The sequence below is a fragment of the Elephas maximus genome, chromosome 7 (genome assembly GCF_024166365.1).
Source record: "Elephas maximus indicus isolate mEleMax1 chromosome 7, mEleMax1 primary haplotype, whole genome shotgun sequence".
Lineage (NCBI taxonomy): Eukaryota > Metazoa > Chordata > Mammalia > Proboscidea > Elephantidae > Elephas > Elephas maximus.
This window is the reverse complement of record NC_064825.1, coordinates 92,103,129-92,122,769: the sequence shown is the minus strand read 5'-3', so window position 1 is coordinate 92,122,769 and position 19,641 is coordinate 92,103,129. Positions and strand designations below refer to the sequence as shown.

General features: G+C 39.8%; 1 protein-coding gene across 5 annotated transcripts in view; it reads right to left on the bottom strand.

Annotated features, from left to right (window-relative positions):
• Positions 1 to 3,977: 3,977 nt before the first annotated feature.
• The window catches only part of IFTAP (intraflagellar transport associated protein), a 109,921-nt gene continuing 94,257 nt past the window's right edge, over positions 3,978 to 19,641 (bottom strand). For all 5 annotated transcript variants that reach the window (XM_049890894.1, XM_049890893.1, XM_049890892.1 and 2 more), the window contains 2 exons: positions 13,773 to 13,912; positions 3,978 to 4,215 (listed from right to left, as the gene is read on the bottom strand). In XM_049890894.1, coding sequence (XP_049746851.1) covers positions 4,051 to 4,215; positions 13,773 to 13,912 — 305 coding nt within the window. In that variant the 3' untranslated portion in view covers positions 3,978 to 4,050. The remainder of the gene's footprint in view (positions 4,216 to 13,772; positions 13,913 to 19,641) is intronic.

Here is a 19,641-nt window from a genome sequence, read left to right as displayed (position 1 = left end):
GTGCTGCAGGCTAGAAGAGAAATCTTCCCTGTTCAAACTACTTTTTGCTGCTACTGCCATATTATTTCAAGACTATTTCAAAACTTTCATGTTCTTCCCTCCCACTTGTGTATACACCTAGACACTTCTCCTTATCTTCTGCTCCTTATTAATCTAACCTGTGTTGTTACTACCTAATCCAGGTTAAAAAAAAAAAAAAAGGCACCTATCAATTTAAGCATGGGATCTTCTAAGGACACTTGGTTCCGGTTTGCCAGCCAATGTCAAGCTAACCTTGATTCTAGGGGTCGCTAAGCTGAAAGGCAGTCAGTCGTGCAGAATTATTTGCTAGTTAGGGCCACAGGAATGGCCCAATCAAGTCAAGACAATTTCATTCAAAGGCTTTAAGGGACCCATTTTCCAGGATCACTTTTGCTGTAATCAGAATTGTCCCAGACAATGCAGGAATCAAAAATTGCCAAAAGGAATGAACCCAAAACATAGTATACCAACTCTGCATAGTATACTCTATAGTATCATTCATCCGCCATCTGCCCTGCCAAGTTAAATAACAAAATACTCCACTAAAGTGTAGTTTTTGAAAAACACTTAAAAAGATGGCTTAATTTCTTCTATCAATACAGCTATTTAGGTCAATAAAATGGGATATCCTGAAAACGGTGTTTTTTTTCTGTATTTAAAATACCAAAATGTTGGAGGAAATGGAATGTGTGGCTAATTGCCTCCATGAACAACTGTCCCCTTTGCCATGAGACCATGAGAACTGGATAGTGCAGGGCTACCATTACTGAACATATTGATCAAAGATTCTATAGAAGACCCCTGATCAAAAGGGGGAAAATGGAGAACAGAATTTCAATTCTCATGGACTCCAGACTTCCTGGAGCCATGGAGGCTGGATGAACCCCTGAAACTACTGCCCTGAGATAATCTTTAAACATTAAACCAAAAATATCCCATGGAGTCTTAAAACCAAACAATAGTTTAGTTTAACTAGTAAAAAATGTCTGCCTTGAGCATTATGCTCTTTTAAGAACTATTTATATGGAACCAAATTGACAACAGCAACCTGAAAGGTCAGATAGGAACCTTAGAGGCAGTGAGTATATCCTAATGGGGGAGGAACAACTCAGAAAGCAAGGTGAGAATGGCTGTACAACTCAAAGAACGTAATCAATGTCACTGCATTTTCATGTAGAAACTGTTGAATTGGTACATGTTTGACTGTGTGTATTCTCAACAACAGCAACAAAACAAAAATTTTTTATTTCTAAAAAATAAAATAGAATACCAGAATGCTACATTGAGTCAAAGACAGTCACTGGTCTTGTGAACAATCGCATAACAAGCGTGGTTGTCTTGCAAAGTCAGCATGTTATACAGAATGCATGCTAAAATCTTACCTTAACCTCACTATCCATCTGTTAGTTTGTCACACTGTGGAGGCTTGCAGCTTGCTATAATGCTGGATGCTATGCCACCAATATTTCAAATACCAACAGGGTCACCCATAGTAGACAGGTTTCAGCAGAATTTCCAGACTAGTAAGAGAGGCCTGGTGATCTACTTAAAAAATTAGCCAGTGAAAACCCTATGGGTCACAACAGAATACTGTCCAATATAGTGCTAGAAGGTGAGCCCCTTAGGTTGGAAGGCACTCAAAAGACACAGTTGCAACAACAATGGACACATGCATACTGATAATTATGAAGATGGTGACAGCAAATAGTAACAATCTCACAATTGCTCTCTCATGCCCACATTGCATCAGCCAACAATCCTTGTTAGTTCTGCTCCCAAATCTCTATTCAAATCCATGTCCTCCTCTTCCATCCACACTGCTTTGATTCAGGCTCTGATCTCCCACGACTCTGAATTATGGTGCTGGCGAAGAGTATTGAATATACCGTGTGTCATGGATTCAATTATGTCCCCCCAAAAATGTATTAACTTGGTTACGCCATGATACCCAGTATTCTGTGGTTGTCCTCCATTTTGTGATTGTAATTTTATGTTAAAGAGGATTAGGGTGGGATTTTAACAACCTTACCAACTGCATAGAAGATACTCTAAATTTTCATATTAATTCTTTGAAATCCATTGTGCATTTTACATTTACAGCATAGCTTAACTCAGACAATAAGTTCTCATCAAAAATAACTGATCTGTACTTGTTGTTAGGTGCAGTCAAATCTGTTCCGACTCATAGCAACCCTACGTACAACAAAATGAAACACTGCCTAGTCCTGCATCATCCTCACAGTCGTTGTCATGCTTGAGCCTATTGTTCCAGCCACTGTGTCAATCCATCTCATTGAGAGTCTTCCTTGCTTTAGCTGACGCCTCACTTTACCAAGCATGATGTCCTTCTCTGGAGACTGGTCCCTCCTGACAACATGTCCAAAGTATGTGAGATGTAGTCTCGCCATTCTTGCTTTCTAAGGAGCATTTTGGTTCTACTTCTTCCAAGATAGATTTGTTCATTCTTTTGGTAGTCTGTGGTATATTCAATATTCTTCACCAACACCACAATTCAAACGCATCAATTCTTCTTCAGTCCTCCTTATTCATTGTCCAACTTTCACATACACATGAGGCAACTGAAAACAACATAGCTTGGTTCAGGCACACCTTAGTTTTCAAGGTGATACCTTTGCTTTACAACACTTTAAAGAGTTGTTTTTCAGCAGATTTGCCCGATGCAATGTGTCTTTGATTTCTTGAGTGTTGCTTCCACTGGTGTTGATTGTGGATCCAGGTAGAATGAAATCCTACACTTAAATTTCATAAATTTACAGGTGAGATTCACATACCCAAGTTGTTTCAAATGTACTTAAAAGTTTTCTAATAACTGAATCAAATTTTTTTCTTTTTATTTAATGTGGCTCCTGAGTCACATTAGTCACATTTCAAGTACTCAACAACTACAGGCAGCTAGCAGTGATTATACTGGACAGTGCAGCTCCACTCTCATTATTTGTCCTGCCCAATAAATTAGCCCACGTCTAATTTACTTGTATCCTCCCCTTTTGCCTAGCATAAAGCTCAGCACATAAATGGTATTTTATGAAAGTTTGTTGAATGAATAAAGAAAAGTAGGTGTGGAAATCACTTAACTCTACCCCAGCACAAAATCAAGGGCATTCTTTTGTAAATAACATAAGTGGCAATTTTTGTGCATACATACACACACACACACACACACAGAGGCACAGATCTGTATGAAAACCGATTAAGACTAAGTACATCTGATTTGCTACTGATTCCTTCAGTAATAAAATTATTTCATAAGTACTATTCCCCTTTTTTCTGCACCTATACCCCTCTTTTCTCCTTCCCTTAATGCATTTATGGGTGTGCTACACAATTAGCACTTCATAATACGCTCTACATTCTTAGTTGTTTTCCCCATCTTGACTCCTCAAATTGTACTTGAAGCTTTTGGGGATAAAGATCTTCCCTTGTGCTTTGTAGCCATCATCACATCTGGCTTAATAGTAATGATAAAGTGTTAAGAATTTAATAAATGACATATAATCAATTCTCAGATGGCTTCTTTTCACTGAAGCCTTGCCCAATCAATCCCAGAAACCCAACCTCTCTCAGCACTTACATATGTACCACTATCTCTGGACAGGTGCGACCAGTGACCTTCCCATGTAAGCACTTCCTCTCTGTGTGCCACAGTGTGAGTTATATGTGCAATTGTTCTTGACCCTCAAGAAGGTGGAATCGTGTCTCTAATCTGTTACAATACTCACAGCACCTAAAGCAGTACTCTCATCAAAATGGACCCTATAGTAGGTGTTGCTTCCCATCCCACTTCCTGCCGCCACCATCACCAACCATCGGATGCAGCAATACATGGCACAAGAGATCTCAGTCACAGTAGAGACATCGTCAGTCCTGTTGGTCGCTATATCTCCTTATCGACAAATGACTCATAAATGAATGCACACATATAAAATTACACAAAATGGATTAGGATTTTATTCTAATTCTGTTTGAATAAGAGCAAAGTAAAAATAAATATAAAGGTGCCTTAGTGAATCAGTCATGGGGCTCCTCTAAGTCCGTGTTGGGGTTCTCCTTCTTTTGTTTACAGAGCTCTTTGATGGTGTCCATTTCTGCAGAAGTGAACTTGGGGGTTAGCATCACATTGTCATAATCAAATTCTTCATCAAGTGAGAAGGGTTGAACTTCGTCTCCAAGTACCTATAAGAGGTAAGAAAGGAAAAAACACATACCATCATTTCAGCAAAGACAAAGTTGAAAACATAAACTTCTTATTAATAATTAATCTTTTTTTAGACTTGAGCACTCTCCGTTGATTAAGCCATTTTTAAGTAAAAGACTAAATTCAGTTATCCAATGTGACCTAATTTAAGCCTCCTAATATGCCCCGTTTGTACTGTGCTGCATCTGAATGAATGCCATTCACTAATTTTGCCAGGGGCAAGACTCAGAAAGTCTCCCTTGCAGACATCCATTACATTTTTACCACCTGTAGTATCAGGGCTGGAGGCATACTGAAATCTAAGAGTTATATTAAAACATAAGAAAATACACCTTGAGATTTTCACCAACTTTAAATACATTTTGACCACTTACTTGTATCAGTGAGATACAATTTTCAAAAATAAAAATAAACTTAACACACTTCTTCAGCTACTACCTATAAGACCTAGGCCATGAAAGTAGGAATTAAAACATACAGCATCATCTTAAATTTTAAAGCCTGGGATCTTCTTATTCCTATCAAGAGTTTTTTAAATATTACAGAGTTTATCTAAAAGTTAGGCAGCTGCAAAAGATGCAGTAATGTTATATTTATTTATTCCTAAGTCATGATTTTTTTTAAGACTTCCTAGAAGAAGCAGGTAAAAAGCATATTTTCTAACAAACAAAAAGTGAAAGCCTTACATCTCGTTGTATCAGCCCCTAAAAAGCCTCTTCAAAAGCAAATGGTGTGCGATAGGATGAAAGCTTCCAGCACCTCTGTGTAAGCTCTATAATATGTATGGTGATGCTGAAATAACTGAAAACTATGGTTTATGCAAGAATGAAAAAAAAAGTCCTGAAGCTATAATAAGCTTTAAATATTCTTGCATGGAAGATGATCTCCTCGAGTGCCTTTGCAAGGCTCATGAAAATGAAGCATACAACACAGAAATGATGTGCTGGTACTAAAAGTGAAAAAGAAATGAAAAGTAGATATTCCCTATCAGTGAGGGCTTGTTATGTGTCAACTCGGCTGGGTTATGAGTCTCTACGGTTTGGCAGACATGAATTGACTGCTCTTCCATAATCACTTTCCATGACGTGATCTGATGTGATCAGCCAATCAGCTGAAATGAGAATTTCCTTGGGGGTGTGGCCTGCCTCCAGAATATAAACGGATGTTCTGGCAGAGTTCACTCTCTCGATCCAGCACTCTTCTTGCCCCCTAACCTCTGGCTCCTGGGATGCCTGCCTGCCGAAGTCTCCAGCATGCCACCTGACCTTCAGAGTTTAGATTCACCAGGCCCTGCAATTCTGTGAGCCAGCAGAGGTATCCAGCCCACTGCCTGACCTACAGATTTGGGATTCATCAGCCCCAACTATTGCATGAATCATTTTCTTGAAGTAAATCTCTCTATACATAGATAAACAGATGGTAGGTAGGTACATAGAGATAAAACAATGGTAGGTAGGTACATAAAGATAAACAGACGGTTGGTAGGTATACAGAGATTAACAAATGGGAGGTAGGTACATAGAGATAAACAGATGGTTAGTAAGTATATAAACAGTTGGTAGGTATATGGAAATAAACAGATGGTTGGAAGGTATATAAACAGATGGCTGGTAGGTACGTAGAGATAACTAAATTGTTCCTCATTATACAGAGATAAACAGATGGTTGGTAGGTATATAAACAGATGGTAGGTAGGTACACAGAATAAACAGATGGTTGGTAGGTATACAGAGATAAACAGATGCTCGGCTGGTCGGTTTGTTGGTTGGTTTTTCAGACGTGCAGTTGTTCGGTCAGTTGATTGATCAATAGGTACATAGGATAGATCGATCTACTATCCATCTATATAACTGCTTTTGCTCCTCTAGAGAACCCAGATTAAGACCTTATCTTTTCAGCAAGTTGTGTTTTATAGTTAAGTGTACAGTGCTACAACATCTAACATCCTCTTACTAAAACCATAAAGAAGACAAATTTCAAAGCCTTGTTCATTTTCTCTGTATTAGAAAGTTCTTGAGTTCCTGACAAAGAAAACGAGAGGAGCTGCCACTGAGTCTTCACCATGTGCCAGACACAGGGCTGAGAACCACTTGGGCATTAGTACTAATCTTCAAACAACCAGGCATGTGGGCAGTAAGTTGTTGTTGTTGTTAGGTGTCCTTCAGTCGGTTCCGACTCATAGCGACCCTATGCACAACAGTAACAACCTCCATTTTACAAAGCTCTGAAAGGTTACGTAACTTGCCTACGGCTACAAAATTAGTCAGAAAGAGAAGCAACACTGAATCGGGGCAGTCCGCTTCAGATAAAATGTCACCTTCGCAATGAAAACACCAGGAAAAATCAACTTTGGAATTTTCACTAAGCCAAGTCAAAGCTTTTTGGAAGAAAAGACCTTTTTCTGAATAACCTGAGCAAGTCTCCCAGCCAACCATAAAACAGGTACTCAAGGCTACATGTAACACCATGCATTTAGGCTGAAGTGACTTTTGCTGCCTTTTTGTGCCAGGGTTACCAAAAAGGTTGGAGGTTCAGTCTACCCAGGAGCGCCTTGAAAGAGAGGTCTATCGATCTACTTCTTAAAAATCACCTGTTGAAAACCCTATGGAGCACAGTTCTGCTCTGATACCCATGAAGTTGCCATGAGTCAGAATCAACTCCACGGCAGCTGGTTTGGAAAACTCACATGTCTACCAAGCTTCAAGTGTCACTATTGCACTAGGACTTTGAACCCCATCCTGCTGTCCCTAAAACCTGCCTAGACCTTACTAGCCATTCTCACTAGACAGAATAACTTTTGCTTCACCAGCCTCCCAAAGAGGCGGAAATGCAGTTTCAAACTAGACAAATCCCTCTGCTGTGCTAAAATTCCGACGAAACCATACCCTGCTCCCACAGTCCCTCTGCACAGCACAAATAACCTCACATTCCCATCTCCCTCCCCTTTATTTATTCACTTAACAAACATTATTGTTTATTATATATTCGATACTATTATTATTTTTATTAGGTGCCATCAAGTCAGTTCTGACTCAGCAACCTATGTACAACAGAACAAAATACTGACCAGTCCTGTGCCATCCTCATAATTCTTCCTGTGCTTGAGCCCATTGTTGCAGCCACTGTGTCAGTCCATCTCATTGAGGGCCTTCCTTTCTTTCGCTGACCCTCAACTTTATCAGTATTGGATACTGGATACATGCTTTTCAGACAGAGGGAGTTCGCATGAGCAGGCCAGGGAAATACAATACAGAATTTCACGTGTGTGCCTCTGCAAGTAGCTCGGGGTTCTTAGAGCATACAGTGTAATAAGGCAGAGAGTGGCAAGAGATGAAGATGGTGCCTGGAGATGATGAAAAACCATTGAAAGATTTTTTGAAAGCAAGGTAGAGACTTGATCATCTATGCATTTTATACAAATTGCTTCACTCACTCAAATTTTTACTGAGCACTTACAGGCACCATCCTAGGTGCTGAAGATATTATCAGTTGCTGACGAGTCAATTCGAACTACTGGCAATCCCGTGTGCGTCAGAGTAGGCCTTCCTTCTGAGATGCCTCTGGGTGGACTAGAACCTCCATCCTATCGGTTAGCAGGCAAGTGCATTTACCGTTTGCAGAACTCAAGGACCTAACTAGATATAAAACAGATAGATGTCTTACCCTAACCAGATTATATCTAGATAGGTCGCTTTGGTGACTGAAGTCTCCTCCAGGGGGTTGAGACTGGAGTGAAAAGGACAAATAGCAGCCTGATGAAGCAGTCCAGACAAGAAACAATGAGAATAGAGCAAATATTAGAAAAATATTTAGAGGGTAAAGTTGGCAGCACTCCATGGCTGACTGGAAATGGAAAGGCAAGAAGAGGGAGGATACAGGAACAGAAGCAGGTGGGGATAAGCTCAGTTTTTAACATGATGAATTTAAGGTACTTCAAGGACTTGTGGTGGAGATATCCAACAGGCAAATGAATACACAAACTTGAGGCTAGAGAAACAGACTTTGTGGCGTAAGTGTAACAGGTAATAATTTAAAGGTGAAAATGGAGTCAAGTATGTACGGTGGGAAGAACTACGGGCTAAGCATGGAACCCTGAGAAACACCAACTTATGCAGTGGATGGAGGAAAAAACGCAAAGGAAGCGGGAAAGAGCAATCAGAGAAACACACCAACAGCCAGAGGAAAAGAGTGAACTCAAAGCCAGTGTCAGCGGAGGAAGCAATCATCAACGATGTCAAACACAGCCAAGAGAGCCATTAAAATAAAGACCAAGATGTGAGCACCGGATTCACAATTACAAAGTAACTGGTATCCTTGCTCCAAATATACTCAGTCAGGTGACTGGAGCCAAGGACATACTGCTATCTACTGAATGGGGGTGAGAGGGAAGGAAGCAGAGTCAAGTAGGAGAAAAGAGCCGGGTGCTTTATGAAGTATGGACGAAAAGAGAGGGAAAAACAGATAGCAGCCAAAAAAGAGGGGTCCGAAGTGAAGGGAAGGTTGGGTTTTCTCCTAATTTTTCTCATTTTGTTAAGGATTAGGGAGACTTGACATGTTTACACGTTGAGGGGGATGAACCAGCAGAGAGGAAAAGAGAAAATGACCCCTAACCAAATTATTATATTAGAAATTCATTCCCAGTAAGTGGTGGGTCTAATTTATTTGCCCACTCAATGAATATTTATTGCATGTTACTATATGCCTGGCACTGTGATTGGCATCAGTTCTGATGCTGCTGCATTTTAATAAGTAAGCTTATGAAGACATACATGAATGAATTTAAAGTCTTCCAAAACAAGGGGCACATATGTCATTCAAAGTGAGATGACAAGTAAAGTGGAATTCAGAAAACATCACTGCGATCTTGCCAAGAACATGAGAAGAAAGAGTGAAACTGCCTATATTCTTAAATAGGAAGTGATTGAGACAAAATATTTTCATGCTGCCCAACTGGGAAATAGAAGTATAATAAATCAAATGAGATTTTAAAATGAGTAAGGCCTATTCTCAATAAAAGAATGTATTCACGTTATAAACCCTTTTGTTACAGAAAAATATAGTCACGTTACATCTCTGTTTATGTATTTCAGCCGCTGACTGCCATGGCAAGTTTTGGGAATGTTGAATGGACTGCCAGGAGAACAAAGAAGTCTGTCTTGGAAGAAATACCACTGGAGTGCTCCTTGGAAGTGAGGATGCTGAGACTTCATCTCATGCACTTTGGATATGTTACCAGGAGGGACCAATCCCTGGAGAAGGACATCATGCCTGGCAAAGCAGAGGGCTGGTGAAAGAGAGGAAGACCCTCAGTGAGATGGACTGGCACGGTGGCTACAACAGGCTCAAACAAGGCAACGACTGTGAGGCTGGAGGACCGACCGGTGTTTTGTTCTGTTGTACGCAGAGTCGCTTCTGAGTTGCAACAGACTCACCGGCACCTAACAACAACAACAAAACAAGCTACACGACTGTTGAGATTTTTCGATTACAAACTGAAATTCTGATTTATTTCAAAGTGAAGAATTTGTGCAATGGAACACCAAATCCCTTGCTACTAAACAAAAAGCAACTGTGAATTAAGTTATTGACTTATTTTTGCCTAAGGAGTTGAGAGAAATATGTGGATTTCAGGTGTCTCATTTCAAATCTAATTGAAATCATTTTGTAGCCTCTCTGGGAATACAATTTATACACTATTAGAAAACTCCTAGTTTCCTTAAAATTGCTCATGTGACTTATGCTAGCAGAGACACTGTTAAAGGAGGAATCATTTTCATTCATAGTATAACATCAGCAAATTAAAGAAACCAGAGCTTAATGCTCAGACCAATAGCATCAGCATTTAGCTGTAGGCTATATTACAAAGTAATATGGTACATAAAGCTCTATAGGTGAAAATTTTGAGAGTCCATTATGAATTGGAAGAACAGGAGATCTCCCATTAAAATAACCCTAAATATTTCTTCCATTCCTCTCTTGTATGGTTTTGGAAAGAATAAAATGCAATTTTGTAATCTTCCTAATTGTGAACTTTTTGCTATGAAGCTGTTCAAAAACCTCCAAAAGTCCCCAAAACAGAGTAATCAAGGCAAGAAGTTACTCACAAATATAAAGTGGAAAGTTCTTGAAAAATGTTTGACTCTAAAAGAAAAATACATATATATAAAACCAATGATCAAATTGGAAAAAGAAAAAATTAGATTGGTCCACTTCATATCAGAAAGTTGATGTTCTCTATGGGCAATTATGAGGAAGTCAGGACATCCAGGATACATTTTCATCTTTTGGACTGAAGTCACAGAAAGCAACTACCATCTCTAGCTCCCAAATACAGTCCCTTAGTAGGCTCTTACTGGACATATTTGCAAGAAATTGATGATTATGATCTTTCACTGGAATTGAGTACTTTAAAATAAGATTAATAATATGATTAAACCAAGGCAGGCTGGGTACCATATTGTGATTCTCAACAGTTCCGAAAAGTTTCTCTAACAAATAATGGTTAGAAATAAAAATCCCAGGGATTTTTGCTAGGGATATCAAAAACAGCAATATTAATTCATCTATGGCTCACTGGTTTACCAACTCAAACATCATTCATACCATTTTGACACCAATATTAAAAAATGCATTTTCTGATAAGGAATTTATATTCCTTTTAAAGATGTAATGATCCGTACAGGGTTTTAATTTACATTTTCCTGACCAGATTTCCTGAAAGATACCAGAAATTATCTAGCTTTTTTTAACCAATCAACTAAAACCATTTTATACCAATTTATAAAAAAAAATTTTTTTTTTTTTTTTTTATAATGGTCCTACTGGACCATTATATGGGCATATTGCATTGGGCAAATCTGCTGCAAAAGACTTCTTTAAAGTATTAAAAAGCAAAGATGTCACATTGAGGACTAAGGTGTACCTGACCAAAGCCATGGTATTTTCAATCACCTCATATGTATGCAAAAGCTGGGCAATGAATAAGGAAGACTGAAGAAGAACTGATGTATTTGAGTTATGGTGTTGGCAAAGAATACTGAATATACCATGGACTGTCAGAAGAACAAAGAGATCTGTCTTGGAAGAAGTATAGTCAGAATGCTCCTTGGAAGCAAGGATGGCGAGACTTCATCTCACAAACTTTGGACATGTTATCAGGAGGGACCAGTCCCTGGAGAAGGACATCATGGTTGATAAAGTATAGGGTCAGCAAAAAAGAGGAGGATCCTCAATAAGATGGACTGACACAGTGGCTGCAACAATGAGCTCAAACTTAGCAATGATTGTGAGGATGGCCCAGGACTGGGCAGTGTTTCGGTCTGTTGTACACAGGGTCACTATGAGTCACAACCAACTCGATGATACCTAACAACAACATAATGGTCCTAGATGTCATGAAAATTCATTGACCCAATAACTTGTATAAAACCAAAAAACCAAACCCGTTGCCATGGAGTTGATTCCAACTCATAGCAACCCTATAGGACAGAGTAAAACTGCCCCATAGAGTTTCCAAGGAAAGACTAGTAGATTCAAATTGCCAACGTTTTGGCTAGCAGCCAAATGCTTAACCACTGTGCCACCAGGGTTCCATAATAACTTGTATTGTCACAACTAAAAACAAGAATAAGTCTTTAAAAGAAGCTGATTCCTGCTAGAAATAAGTTTGCAATTTTAGCTTCTTACTACTTAGAGAAAGCAATTCATAATCCAAAAAGCACAATAAAAAGTGTCTTTCTTTACCAGTTTATCTGGTAACCAATGTAGGGGTTTAATACAAGTCTGCATGAATTCCAGACGTACCTTTGTGATATCAGGGAACAAAGGTTCTATGAGAAAAGGGCAATTTAAAATTCAAATATGTGGATTATTTCCGATTGAATGATTGCTTCCATAACAGACTATCTGGAAGTGATAAGACTAGCACCTGAATGATTAAACAAGAAACGCACGAGGGGTTTTATTAGGAAGCGATAATAAACAGCCTTTAACAATTTCATGTGCCTCATCCCCTTTATGTTAGAGTAAGGAGGGTAGATAAAAGTCCCTATCCAACACCACCAGCAGCCTCTGTTGGTGCACTCTTGTTCAGTGTATGTAGAAGGGGTGCAAAATGATGGTGAAAGATGACTTTCAAAAGCGGAGCATTTGGGAGAATAAAGGTGTAGCAGGTATTCCATCCGCCCCTGCATTTGAAGCACGTGGCTAGATCACATTTTCCAGGCTCCCTCATGGCTGGAGACGAACACGTAAGTGATAAGTGGTTGCCAGTGAAATGTCAGCAAAACGAAGGGTCATGACTCCTCAGTCTTGGGGAAGTATGTTTCCCCCATGCTCTCATCCCCCATCACTCCAAGTGTGATAGAGACTTGGCTTGGGATATCAGATGAGGACAATGCCCTGAGGAACAGTGGGGATCCAGGGAGAAGGAACCAGGGTCCCTGAACGACTCCAGGGAACAGGGCTACCTGGTTGCTTCCGATGCTCTCCTCAGACTTACACAAGAGAAATAAACTTCTATCTCCTTTTGAAGCCTCTACCAAGGCTTTCCCCGCTCCACTGCAGTTCCCACCACCCCTACCCCTTCTGCTCGCAGCCCACCAAGCCAAGGTCTCTAACCGAGGCCCCTAACTGGGCCTCTAACTGCAGTTTGAATTTGACACCGGATCTCTGAGCATGCGCGAGCCTGAATCTTGATGCATACGCAGGACCTGAAGAACCGTATCCTTAACCTGACACAAGACCTGAGCATCGCTGGAGGGGAAGATGTTCTCTGGCACGCTACAACACGGAAGCCCCTTTGCAAAGCAAGAGGTTCCCACAATGTCGACTTCCTCTGCAACAAGACTCAGCACTGGGATCTCCAAATTTGGGCATGAGAGGGCTCAGGGTTTTGGATTTCGGGTGCCAATCCCTATCCCCTGGGGACTCGAGGATATAAAAGCTCCCAGCTCCCTTGGGGCAGGAAGCTCCTGGTCTTTTGGCTGTGAGCCCCCTCGTTGCTCCTTGTTTGCACAAACAATTACCACTTTCTGTTTTCCTTGCAACTGGTGGTGTATGTCTGTCTTATTTCAGTCTGCTAATAGGAACCCATATTCGGTTACACTTTCAGCCACTGAATTATTATTGTGATTCTCTGTTACAGAATACCCTGGCCTTACCTTAACTAATACAAAAGGTTTACAGTACCTTAGAAAAAGTAATACAAAGAAAAAGGGCCAGTTCAGATTAAAAGAGGTAAAACTGTCCTTCCTTTCTATTGCTTCGTCCCCAGATAGCACTGTCATGCTGCATGGCGTACCTCATAAAACACAAATACTTCCCACATTACAGCACAATTGCTCTATGTGTCTAAAAAAGAAGATACATGCTAGAGATGGATGGCAGTGAGAAGGTCCAATTATGCAACTTGAATTCTAAGTTTTCCCAAATCTGAAAAAAATACAAAAGCACATGGGCCTAGTAGCATTTCTCTAAAATGGCAGGTTACAAAATCAATGTGGTTTCATGTCCAGTTGAATCTCCTGGGTAGTACCTCTTCCATGGGTTTGCCAGCCCCGTTTGTGGTAGGCCTTGGCTTTACTTTAGGGGTAAGACGCTGGCCCACTGAAGGAATATAAGAAGGAGCACTGGTGCTGATGTCTTGTTCCACTTCTCCTGGAAGCAGCAGCAAATCTGTTGGATACAAAATATTTCTCTTGATAATTTCATCAAGCTCATAATTTTCCTCAATCATCTAAAAGCCTATAATAGCCAAAAGAAAGAAGCAAATATGCCCAGGTAAAGTACAGATCCATTTCATAGTGCCTGTCTGGGTAGAGAAAATGGTTAAATGCTCAGCTACTAACCAAGAGCTTGGCAGTTCAAACCCACCCAGAAGTGTCTGAGAAGAAAGGCCTGGTGATCTGCCTCCAAACTGTCAGAGCCACAGAAATTCGGCAGAGCAGCTCTACTGATACACATGAGCCTACCATGAGCTGGGGTCAACTGGACGGCAACTGCTTAGGGTTTCAGGGGGTTTGTCTTCACTTGAGAACTTGACTCAAGTAATTCCCTTTTCTATAACACAGAAGACTTTGGGACATTTATTTTTATCTAACTATTGCAAAGTTGCAATCTATCCAAAAGGCCTGTCAGAAATACTGTTTTTGGAGTAAATTCATCATGCTTTCACCCCTAGCCCAAGCTCTGTTTCTATAGAAAAACAAGGCAAGAAGATGCTATGTTTGCCTCATTTTCCCTTCTTTTCCTGAGGGGTAAAGAGAAAGAAAACGGAGTGCTGATTTCATCTTGTAACAATATGGCAATATTTCAAAAAAGTATATTAAAAAACAATGATGCCAGAAGGAAAGTAACTTTTAGCAGACAAATACAATACTCTGTCTTAATCAGAATGCATAGGCCAATTTTCAACACTTGCAAACAGCATGTTCCCAGCTTGTTTAGCAGTCACAAGAATTCGCTAACCAATCTCATTTTCTGATTGGTCCATTGTAAAGGAGTATGTTCCCTTAGTTTTATACGTGTGATAAAGATGCATCACAGACAACTGATGATTTTTCCAGAGCTTCAAAAAGGACCAAAAAAAGAAGAAGAAAAAGAAAAACACAACAGATTTTCTCCTTAGTCTAAGTTTTCGTAGGACCAGAAGAGCTTGCCAGGGCTAGTCAGTAACTCGCGGCTGGCTCAGGATGATGCTGCCTGCTACTCAACGATGATCCTAATTAATCCACTAATTAAGTTCTCAGTGGAAGTGATTAATTAGCAACAGGCATGCCTTGGTTGTTGCCAATGGCAGCAATATTAGAAGACAACTGAGCAGGTACTGATATTCAAAAACTGAAACTCACTTGAAATGCATATCTTTCACCACTGCAGATATCACCTTCACACACACACACAAAATAACAGAATTTTTAGACTACAGCAACAAAGAACACAGACAGCCTGGAAACCAGGAATCTGGATGCAGTGGATGGTGAAGAAAGTAGTTCTATTACTATTAATTATTGAAATCTTAGAATATGATCTAACTGATTAGCAGAAATAAAAATAATAATAGCAAACATTTATGTACCTGGTCTTTTATATGCATCAACTCAGCTAATCCTCCCAACAGCTCTATTAGTTCCTGTTTTGCAGGTAATGAGCTCTGAGCACTGGGAGCGACCTTACTCAAGATCCCACAGCTAGAAAGTGGCAGAGCCAAGCAGACTGTCAGCAGAGCCCATGCTCTCAGCCACAATGTCACATTATGAACTTCAACATTTATTTATCTATTTTTTGTCTTAGATTCATATGCAGCAGGCTGGGGTGGGGCCTGAAGGTCTGTACTTTCAATGAGTCCCAGGCATGCTGATGATACTCTTCAGAAAAGCAAAGATCAGCAGCATTAGCGCCATTAGCCAGGAGCTGGTTAAATATGCACAACCCCAGGCCCCACCCGGAACTCTGCTTTTTTTCTTAATTGTACTTTAGATGAAGGTTTACAGAACAAGCTAGCTTCTCATTAAAGGGTCAGCTCCCATATTGTTTTGTGACATTGGTCACCAACCCCACCACATGTCAACACTCTCCCTTCTCGACCTTGGGTTCCCTATTACCAGCTTTCCTGTCCCCTCCTGCCTTCCAGTCCTTGACCCTGGGCTGGTGTGCCCCTTTAGTCTTGTTTTGTTTCATAGGCCTGTCCAATCTTTGGCTGAAGGGAGAACCTCAGGAGTAAGTGCATTACTGAACTAAAACAGCGTCCAGGGGCCATACTCTTGGGGTTTCTCCAGTCTCTGTCAGGCCAGTAAGTCTGGTCTTTTTTTTTTGTGAGTTAGAATTTTGATCTACATTTCTCTCCAGCTCTGTCCAGGACCCTCTATTGTGAGCTTCTACATTTAGATAAGCATTTTCATTACATATTTCATTTAAATTTATCAGATTATACATACAAACTCAGGGCCAAGAAATGTCCTTACTATATAGCACCTCAGCATGGTTAGTCAATGTTCAGTGACCTTGTCAAACATTTTATACTCAGAGAAATAATCATTTTTAATACAGTACGGTTGGTTGTGCAGTGGTTAGGAGCTCTGCTGCTAACCAAGAGGTCAACAATTTGAATCCAGCAGCCACTCCTTGGAAACCCTATGGGACAGTTCTACTCTGTCCTATAGGATTGCTTTGAGTCAGAATAGACTCAACAGCAGTGGGTTATGGGGTTAAGGTTGATGGAAAGGCCAGCTGTCTAATGTACCTATTTACAAGTTTAAGGCCAAACTCCCTTACTGAGCTGCGTGGTGTAACTGCCTAGGACTGGCCTAGGTTCAGACTTCTTCATGTCAAACCTGGTATCTACCCGACCCATTGGCTGCCAGTGCAAACATTGGTTCAAATGTGAAATCAAAAGCAATTCTCCTTTCAGGGCTATTTAAAATCCTCAGGCCATGAGGAGGACAACATTGTAACTCCTTCACTGAAACTCTTGATCTTCTAAATCTATTTGCAAAGGAGGCAGGATTTTTAACAAAAGCCATTTCTTTCATAAAAATTCTTCTGGCATGGGAACAATTCTTTCAAAAAATAAGATTCCATATTCTCCACATTTTAAATTCTTGTCATTTGTCTCTTCACTGTAAAAGCAAAATGTGCAAATGCCTGTCTCTACTGGTGCCTAACACAGCCCCTTCTACATAGGAAATTCTCAACAAATACTTACAGACAGGAAATGAATTTCCTGCATCTCAACTTTTAAACTGAACGGCAAGTATGAAGAGTCTACCTGACAGTATGACATTGTCGATGATGTGAAATAAGTACAGTCCTTGCCTTCAAGAACTAAATGTTGTCACAGCAATAAGACTTTCATACATAAAATCAACCAGAGGATAATCAAGAACAAAACTGAATGGCTTTAACTCTAAAGATGACGGAAATTTCTTAAAGGTTGAAACTAATATGGATAAGAACCACCTGGTAAGGCGTATATTATGAAGAAAACTAAATTATCTTTTAAACATTTTATAATCATGGATGGGTTATTGATATATTCATATTTTCCCCGGGGGGGGGGGATGAATGTATTTACTGAGCGAAAAAGAATTTCCAAAGTTCTCTGTAAAGCCTTCTAAAACAGAGATGCTTTCAGAAACTTAATCTGATCTTAATAATTGTTTCTAAAACAACCAAAAGCCTTATTTTCATCTTCACTAAATGCCACCATCTTGACTGATTACAATGACACATATAGTTTGATGTCACTACCTTGATTCATACAAAGGAGCCAGTATCTTTGCACATCATTTACAACATCAGTGCAAATGTCAACACAGTGGAAAAGGCAAACATTGACTTAGAGTTACAATCAAACCAATCACAGCAGGTTTGGTTTTTCTTATTATAAAAATAGCTTTGACCTGCATATCTCCGAAAGGATATCAGGGTTCCCGAGGGGCTCCCACACCATAGCAGGTGTCCCCTGGTCTAACATCTGCCCAGCCTTCCCACCAAGAACATCTAGAAAATCTGGATAAATTACAAAAGTCAATTACAGGCAGTCCCCAGTTTACAAACAAGATCCATTCCTAAGTGTGTTTTTACGACTTTCTAGGTAAGTCAGAACAGATGCATATGGTTATTTAGCCTTACTTTAGTGCAAGAAAAGGAGGCCTGATGGTGCAATGGTTAAGAGTTCAGGCTGCTAACCAAAAGAGCAGCAGTTCAAATCCACCAGCCATTCCTTGGAAACCCTATGAGGCAGTTCTGCTCTGTCCTGTAGGGTTGCCATGAGTCGGAAACAACTCAACGGCAATAGGGTTTAGTGTAAGAAAAGGCTCAAAGCCTTTTCAGTGATTTAAAAGCTGCTCATCAATAAGCCAAGAAAAAGAAATAAAGAGCATCCAAATTGGTAATGAAGAAGTTAAACTGTCCCTATTTGCAGATGATATGATACTATACATAACGAAAACGCAAAAGACTCCATGAGAAAACTACTGGAACTAATAAAAAGATTAAGCAGAGTAGAATGATACAAGATAAACATACAAAAATTAGTTGAATTCCTATACACCAATAAAGAGAATGATGAAAAGGAAATCAGGAAAATAATACTATTTATAATAGGCCCTAAAAAAATAAAATACTTAGGAATAAATCTAACCAGGGATATAAATGACCTATACAAAGAAAGCTACAAAACACTACCGTGAGAAATCAAGAGATCCACATAAATGGAAAAACATACCATACTCATGGATAAGTAGACTCAACATTGTGAAAATGACAATTCTGCCCAAAGAGATCTACAAATACAATGCAATCCCAATCCAAATACCAACAACATTCTCTAAAGAGATGGAAAAACTTATCATTAACTTTATATAGAAAGGGAAGACGCCCCGGATAAGTAAAGCACTACTGAAGAAGAATAAAGTAGGAGGACTTGCACTACCTGACTGCACAACCTACAGCTACAGTAGCCAAAAAGGCCTGGTACCGGTACAACAGATTCACTGAACAATGGAACAGAATTGAGAACCCAGATGTAAATCCATCCACCTATGGCCACCTGATCTTCAATAAGGGCCCAAAGTCCATCAAATGGGGAAAAGACAGTCTCTTTAACAAATGGTGCTGGCAAAACTGGATGTCCATCTGCAAAAAAATGAAACAGCACCCATACCTCACACCATATACAAAAACTAATTCAAAATGGATCAAAGACCTAAATACAAAGCCAAAAACTATAAAGTTTATAGAAGAAAAAACAGGATCAACACTAGAGGCCCTAATACACATTAACAGGGCACAAACCACAACCAACAACACACAAACTCCAGAAGATAAGCTAGATAACTGGGATCTTCTAAAAATTAAACACTTATGCACATCAAAAGACTTCACCAAAAGAGTAAAAAGAGAACCTACAGACAGGGAAAAAAATTGGGGTATTACAAACCAGACAAAGGTCTAACCTCTAAAATCTACAAGAAAATCCAACACCTGTACAACAAAAAGACAAATAATCCAATTAAAAAATGGACAAAGGAAATGAACAGACACTTCACCAAACAAGACATTCAAGCAGCAACAGACACACGAGACAATGTACAAGATCACTAGCCATTAGAGAAATGGAAATCAAAACCACAATGAGATAGCACCTAACCCTGGCATTACTGGTGCAAATCGAAGAAACAGCAACAAATGTTGGAGAGGCTGTGGGGAGATGGGAGCTCTTATGCACTGCTGGTGGGAATGCACAATGATACAACCATTTTGGAAAACAACATGGCACTTCCTTAGAAAGCTAGAAATAGAAATATCATATGATCCAGCAATCCCACTCCTAAGAATACATCCTAGAGAAATGAGTCATCACACGAATAGACATATGCACACCCGTGTTCTCTGCAGCACTG